This window comes from Nicotiana attenuata, chromosome 7 (genome assembly GCF_001879085.1).
Source record: "Nicotiana attenuata strain UT chromosome 7, NIATTr2, whole genome shotgun sequence".
NCBI classification, from domain to species: Eukaryota; Viridiplantae; Streptophyta; class Magnoliopsida; order Solanales; family Solanaceae; genus Nicotiana; species Nicotiana attenuata.
Window position 1 is genome coordinate 47985686 of NC_031995.1, and position 8365 is coordinate 47994050.

At 37.8% G+C, this 8365-nt stretch overlaps 1 protein-coding gene across 1 annotated transcript; it reads right to left on the reverse strand.

Moving 5' to 3' along the window:
* Positions 4168–5213, reverse strand: LOC109230029 (kinesin-related protein 4-like). The gene is made up of 2 exons (XM_019395567.1): positions 5022–5213; positions 4168–4980 (listed from the first exon to the last, which is right to left on the reverse strand). Exons 1-2 carry the CDS (start codon positions 5211–5213, stop codon positions 4168–4170), a joined length of 1005 nt encoding a protein of 334 aa, XP_019251112.1.

Sequence of the window (8365 nt, forward strand, 5' to 3'; positions counted from 1 at the left end):
AAATGAGTACCAAAAATATCCTTTGTGCACTAAAATGATTTAAAATAGTGATTTAGTATTTTAAAAATATAAAAAATTATTTTCTGCATAAGTAATATAATTATACACTAATATGGGATATTATTGCAAGGATGTGCAATTTAGCCAAAAATGCAAATGTAATTATGAAAAATGCACTAAAAATATTTAAAACTATGTTGGCATAAAATGGTGAATTTATATGATTAAATCACCATAAAAATAATATGGAGAATAATTATTGGATATTTATACAATAAGAATGCAAGAATAAATTGATTTAAAGCCTTTAAAAATTGTAAAAAAATTATAAAAAATACTTGTGCATGCTTGTAAATCCAATGACAATGCATGTGCACTATTTTGAAAGTATATATGCATATTTAAAAAATATGAGGGGAAAAATGGGTATCAATAGTCGAAATTAAAATTCGGGAAGTTCGAAGTTGATTTGGAAAAAAAATTCTCATTTCGGAAGCTTTAAGTTTGAAGAATTGACTACGATTTGATTTTCGATTAAACAACCTCGGGATTGGGATTTGAAGGTTCTGACAAGTTCGTATGATAATTTTGGACTTGGGCGTATGTCCGAATCGGGTTTTGGATGACTCGGGAGCGTTTCGGCGCCTATTTTGGAAGTTGACATTTTGGAAGAAATCTCATAAATTTAGGTTGAGGTGCATTTAAATGTTATCGATGTCCGTTTGGGATTTCGAGAACTGGAATAGCTCCATATGGTGATTCTGGTATTGGGAGCGCATCCGGAAGTGGATTGGGGGTCCCTAGGTCATTTTGGAGTTGTTTGGCAAAAGTTAGAAATTTGAAGGTTTTTGAGAAGTTTGACCATAAGTGGACTTTTTGATATCGGGGTCGGATTCCGATTTCGAAAGTGGGAGTAGGTCCGTAATGTCGTATATGACTTGTGTGCAAAATTTGAGGTCAATTGGACATGATTTGATAGGCTTCGGCATCAAATATTGAAGTTTGAAGTTCTAAAGTTTATTAAGCTTGAATTGGGGTGGGGTTCATGAATTCGACGTTGTTTGATGTGATTTAAGACCTCGAGCAAGTTCGTGTTATGTTTCTAGACTTGTGTGGGTTTTTGGTTTGGAGCCCCGAGGGCTCGGGTGAGTTTCAGAGTAGCTTCGGAGTGTTTGGTGAAGAAAGGGAATGCTGGTTCTTGTGTGATCGCATTTGTGATGTATTGGTCGCAAATGCGACCATCGCATTTGCGAAGGTGAGGTTCGCATTTGCGAACATGGGGCTGCTGAGGGAAAGAACGCATTTGCAAAGTATTTATCACTTTTACGATGACTGTCCCCTTCGCATTTGCAAGGATCTTGGTCGCAAATTTGGTCATCGCAAGGAAAGCTTGGCTTCGCATTTGCGATGCATTTGTCGCAAATGCGACCATCGCATTTGCGAGCCAGATGTCGCAAATGCGACATCTGCGACTGGAGCCAAGGGCTTTTTTTCCCGAGACTTAAGCTCATTTCCCACTTGGTCTTAGACGATTTTTGAGAGCATTTTGAGAGGGGTCCCATCATCTTCAAGAGGTAAGTGATTTCTACTAGTTTTGAGTAAAATACAAGGATTATATATGGATTTAGACATGAAAAATTGTGGAAAATTGGGGATTTTGAAGAAAAACCTAGAAATTGGTGTTTTTGGATTTTGACCACGAATTTGGGCATGGAATTGGAAATAAATTATATATTTGAGTTCGTGGGGTTATGGGTAAAGTTAATCTTAAAAAAATTTAGAAATCCGGGCACATGGGCCCAAGAGTGATTTTTATCGACTTTTCGATCGGAGTTGGAAATTATGGTAAATTGGATTTTTATGAGTATTAGAGTATATATTTACGGAATTGCTCATTATTGACTAGTTTTGGAGCGTTGAGCATCGATTTGAGTTGTTGGAAGGGCTTGGGAGCCGGTTATGGAACTTCGGAGCGAGGTAAGTCTCCTTTCTAACATTGTAAGAGGGAATTAACCCCATAGGTGAACTAAATTATTATGTGCTTCTATTTGTAGGGGGCTACGTACGCACGAGGTGAAGAAAGTCCGTACGTAGCTACTAGCTATGCCTATGTTCGGGTAGTTTTAGGCTTACATCATGCCTTGATGATATTGTTGTTGATATGTTTATTGTTAGCCTTGAGAAAGCGAGATTGAGTTTGCTTATTAAATGTGTTGAAAGGAGTTGAAATTGAGGAAAAATTGGGATCTTAAAAGTTTTCATTTGAACTTCGTATTTTGAAAAGAATTGAAGAATACTATAATAACTTAAGAAATCTATGTGTAACCTCGTCACAATCATATTCCGCAAGCGGGGTAAATTTCCACTACTCTTATGGGATTGGGCCGTTTGCCACGGCAGGATTATGTATTTCACTCTTATGGGATCGGGTCGTTCGCCTCGGTAGGATCTATGTACCACTCACTCTCATGGGAGAGGGTCGTTCGCCTCGGCGGGTTAATAAATGCATCTATGGTTCGTGCCGTTCGACCCTCGGCAATGCACTGTTTAATTATTATGTTGGATCGGGACATATGCCTCGACACTTCCTATATCATATCCTCATGGAGTCGTACGTAATATTCGGCAAGCAGCCAGTGTATCCGTGAGTTTTTTGGATTTGAATTTATGATAATCTACTTGATGAGGTCCATTACACCCTTATGTGTGCTACGATTAAGGAGGGAATTTCTAATGGGAAGTTTGAGTTCATTGTAAAGAGGGGACTTTGTATCACGTATCTTTATGTTTATTTAATTCATTTATTTACTCTGCCTCACATTTATTTACCTCTTTACAGTACCTGATATTATTGGACCACTAGTAAGTGTCGGAGTCGACCTCTCGTCACTGCTTCTTCGAGGTTATACTAGATACTTACCGGGTACATGTTGTTTTCGTACTCATACTACACTTGCTGTACATTTTATTGTACAGGCACATGTATGTGCAGTGGCCTTGTGGGCGCAGCAGCGTGGTTGATGCGGGGACTTAGGTGAGCTATATTCAATGTTGCGTTCCGCAGCCAGTAGAGTCTCCTTCAGAGTGTTTGTATTTCTTTCCTGCCCAAATCTGTATTCCGAACAGATGCTGTATTTTATTTTATTTTATTTCCTAGTAAATGCTCATGCACTTGTGACACCGGGTTCTGGGATGATTATAGAATATTAGTATTGAAAGTGGAAAATATTATTATTTATTCTGTAAAGTTCATCTTTTACTAGTTAAATTGAAGGAAATTTATGATATCAAAAATATTAAAATGAGAATTTAATTAACTATTTTGTGTTGGCTTGCCTGACAGTGGTGTCCGGCGCCATCATGACCTTTAACGAATTTTGGGTCGTGACAGACTCAAAGTCAGCAACGTAGATATTTTTGTATCTTTTGGCCACTAACACCACTTCACCAGTCACAAGGTATTGTGCATATCTTAGATACAAATTCCACCTTGTTTCCCTTGTCACAGATTTGGGAAACACTCAGCAAGTTGTACTTCAATCCATTGACATAGTACACATTTTCAATAGAGTGAGAGAGAAACTTCCCATCCTTCCAACTCCCAGAATGTATCCCTTTTTGCCATTTCCAAAGGATACACTCCCTCTTTGCAGGGCCTTAAGTGAAAGGAAATCATTTGTACTTCCAGTCATGTGCTTCGAGCAACCACTATCCATATACCATTGTTGGTTGCTTCCTTTCATTGTTCCCTGCATAAGGAAATCAAGGGTTAGACTTAGGAACCCAAACAAGTTTGGGTCCCTTGTAATGAGGAAAGAGGTGAATAAGGGCTCTTTTGGTCCAGGCAGGTATCATACGTTTTTTATATGAAGGACTAGGTTCCCTAGTAGTAGTTACTTTTTCAGCTAAAACTTTGTTTTTTTGTTGAGACTGAAATCTGCCCTTACAGTTTTCCTTAAAGTGCCCAGTGTTACCACAGTGAGTGCAGAGCCAATTATCAGGTACAGTAACGTACTTGCAATGAGGGTCGTAGGGAGTCTTTTCCCTTTGGAACCCGATCCCCTGCCTGTTTCCCCCACTATTTGTGTACATAGGTGTGATTGCATCAGAGGACCAGATCCACTTAAGGGATTTTTCTAGGTCACCCTTCACTTTGCCCAGATCTTCCTAAAGTTGTCTATTCTTCTCAAGCTTTGCACACAGACTAGATTTCACTGATCTTAACTCATTTTCAAGCTTAAGGTGCGCCTCGCTTGCAACTTCCTTTCCCTTTTGAGTGTTCCTAGGCCTACTTTCCCTTTTTAGTTCCTCAATTATTTCCTTTAGGTCTACAACCACTACTAATAGGTCATCTCTCTCATGCTCAATGTTAGCAACCTTCTCAATTAAAACTTCTTTCTCCTTTTTAACACACTCAATGGTCTCTTTTAGATCGACCACAACAACCACTAGATCATCTCTCTCATGTTCTATGTTTGCAATTTTTTCAGTGAAGGCATCTTTTTCTTTCTCCAGACTCTCAATTGTTTTCTTTAAATCAACCAGAACGACTACTAGATCATCTCTAGACTGTTCTGCTTCTCCTAGTTCTATAATTAATGCATCTTTATCATTTATTAGCCTATGGTAAGAATCAATTAAAACATTTACCAAAGACATAAGTTTTTTCTGAGAATAAGACTTAAGATTTCTTTGAACATCTAGAAAGTTTACCTCATCATCATCATCGTCGTCATCTTCATCAGCATCAGACTGTGCCATCAAGACAAAAATTGAGTCATACTTAACTGCTTCACTTTCCACTGCCATCATGGAGCTGTCACCTTGATCATCATATTCTTCAGATTTGCTGGAAGAGTCTCCCCATGCAGCAAGAGTTTGTTTCACAACATTGTCAGCGACGTTTTTCCTCTTGAAGCGTTTGTCAGGAACCAGGTTCCTCTTGGCTGCTTTGTCAGTGTTGTTTTTGTACTGATATTGCTTTAGGAGAGGGGAATCCTCGATGAAGTGTCCTGGCTTACCGCAGTTATGACATAGGTCATAACCTTTTGGCTTGCTGGAGCTCCCCCTTTTTGGAATGCCTCCTTCTGGAATCGTTTTGTCAGGTAAGCCATATCAGCATCCTTACCACTTGAATCATTGTTGTTCGTTTTGAGGACCAGGTTCTGCTCCCTTTTGGGCTCTCTTCTCTCATTATCCTGCTTCTTCTTCATTTCATAAGTTTTCAGATTACCAACAAGCTCATCAATGGTTAGCTTCTGCAAGCTGCTTATCGGGTGGATTGGGCGGTTATTTACTCTTAACGGTTTGGCTTATCGGTTATCAGCTTTTAAATGTATTAATCCGCTAGCCACCGATAAGATATCGGGCGGATTGGTATCGATTTAGCTCTTCTCGGGCGGTTATCGGGTGGTTTATCGGCCTAATTCAATCAAAATAAAATAAAATTTAGTCTCTGTATGTTTAAATAGGTGGTCGACGTACTAAGAGGGACGAAGCAGAAGAGACACCGTGATGCGTAAATCATCTGTCTAGAATCTTATTTATGTTTATGCACATTGGCCTTAGTCCATGTGAAAGATTTCCAATTGGCCATTGTTAAAACAAATGTTCGTCATGCTTAGAATTCTAGGATGCCTTAAAACCCAGGCAAAGTTGATGAGCAGTGATGTAACTGGTGTTGTTATCTTGTTTCAGACAGCAAATTCTGTCTTTTGTCACAGTTAGATGACTCCTTTTATTTGGCTTTCTTTTATTCTAATTCACTTTGATAGAGTACTAGAGGAAGAAGAGTTTTTGATTATTTAATATATATATGGATAAAAATAAATTTTATATGTATATATATATATATATATATATATATATATATATATATATATATATATATATATATATATATATATATTCTTAACGGGTTAACGGATTATCCGTTAAGAAAATTGAATAATCCGCCCCCAAACCGATAAGCCTCTAATAAAAAATTTCAACCCGTTCCCCATCTGTTAAATCGTTAACCCGAAACCAATAAGCCATTAAGCTTCGATTTCGGTTCGGCTTTCGATTTCGATTCGGTTTTGAACACCCCTATCTGCAGGTCCTTTGCCTCTTTGGTAACATTCACTTTGCTTTCCCAGGAACTGGGCAAAACACTAAGTATTTTCCTTACAAGTTTGTTTCTTGGAATGATTTCTCCCAGAAAATGAAGCTCATTGACGATGGAGGTGAAGTGAGTATGCATATCCTGGATGGATTCATCATCCTTCATCTTGAAGAGCTCGTATTCTGTGGTCAGAATGTCAATCTTTGATTTCTTAACTTGGGTTGTCCCTTCATGAGCTGTTTGGAGAGCTTCCCAAATTTCCTTAGCAGATTGGCATGCTGAAATCCTGTTGTATTCATCAGGACCAATCCCACAGACAAGAATTTTCTTAGCTTGAAAGTTCTTCTCAATGGCCTTGCGATCAGCATCATTATATTCCTTTCTAGTTTTAGGAACATTCACTAAGGGTCTCTAACGGTCTTGGTAGGTACGAAGGGTCCATTACAGATGATATCCCAAAGCTCTAAGTCTTTAGCCGTGATGAAGTCGTGCATCCTTGTCTTCCACAATCCGTAATATTGGTCGTTGAACCTTGGTAGTCTGTAGGTAGATTGACCTTCTTCGAAGTTTGGCGAAGCAACCATGAGGATCCTTTCTAGGTGTTAGCCTGATAGAAAGAACATGCTCTGATACCAATTGATAGAAATTAAAGGTCCACCAAACTATATAGAGAACCTAGTTCTCTATATGTTCCCATAGAACACACACACACACACACTGCAGTAAGTAAATGATACAATGAAGTTTTACGTGGAAACTCCCAGCTCACGGGATCAAAAACTACGACCTACCCTTGTAGGATTTCAACTTCACTACTGAGCAAACTTTAGATTACAACCTATTGTAACCTAGGAATTAACCTCTTAATCCCTCACTAACTTTTAACAACTCTATTACAAGCCACTTTGTAATAACTCTATTACAAAGACTTACAACTCGACTAACTATAGCCAAGACACAAACACAAGGGTTTATGATTTACAAAGATTCCCTGCACAATGCTTCTAACTAAGCTAAGTAGGAATTACAAGTAGAGTGCTTTAACAAAAGTACAACACAACTAAGGACATGTAATAACTCGATATGGGGAACTGGTTCGTTGTTATGTTGTTCTTTGTTCTTGATGCCCTTGAGAGTTACTTGCGAGATTGATAGATGACTTGAGAGAATAGTTGATCAATTCTTGAATGTGCAAGTGTTTTGTTTTACCTTTGCTTGATATTAATAATTCATTTGTGACATCACTTGAATGATGTAAGCAAGTAAGGTAAAGGGCATTCCCAATAAAATTGACTGCTGCACTGTTTTCGCACTATTCCGTGTGCAAGCAGCAACTTTATAGCTGGAGCGGTTGACTTGTACAGTCACCACGGGAACTAGTAGCTATCTGTTCCCTCTGCTGTTTCTTTGACTCTGAAGAGTTGAACCATGTCCCCAACTGGAGACTTGTTGATCTTAAGTTCTTGATAACATGTTCCTTATCTGGTTCTTAACAGTAAGTTTGTTAGATCATCAAAACATAACAAGAATGCATATATAACCTATCACCAACCCCTAAATGGCAACGAATGAAGATATCAAATGAAAAGTTCTCGGTCTAAGTGCATCGGTAACTATTTTTAAGGTAGCTTTTAAAAAGTATTCAACATTTTACGAAGTATTTAAACAATAGCCACTTCTAAGTTGGGTAACAGTGACCCATTATTTTAAATTTTAAGACAGTTTTTGAAACTTTAGGACAGGAGTTTTAGCTTCAAGACACAAGCTGGACTCTAGGACATACTTTCACTTAATTAGTATTCTTATGTTGTCCAAATAACAAATATGTTATTTATAGTTCATTTATCAAGCAAGAGAAGGAGAAAATAAGTATCTGTTGCGAATGAAAAGAATTAAAATGATGAGAGCTATAAAGCGCTTCTTGCTCTGCTTCTACGGTGGGGATATAGGGTAGGATAATTATAAATTTCTTTTGATTATTTTTTTAACATAAGAACGGATGATTCGAACTCAAGATAGAGTATCCTGAATTAAATATTTTCTTTTGATATGTATGAGTAGTATCTTTGGTGCATGGCAAGTTGTTGGAGTTAAGTTAGAATTTGAAGTATATTTTGTGCATTCGCTCTCTTTCTCTTTTGTGCAAAATAGTGTAAGAAGAAAAAGCGGATCTCTACCACTTTTTAAAATATTGACTATTTCTTAAAATATACTGCAAAGAAAGGCTATATTTTAAATAGCTAGCTAAGGGTGGCTTTCTCC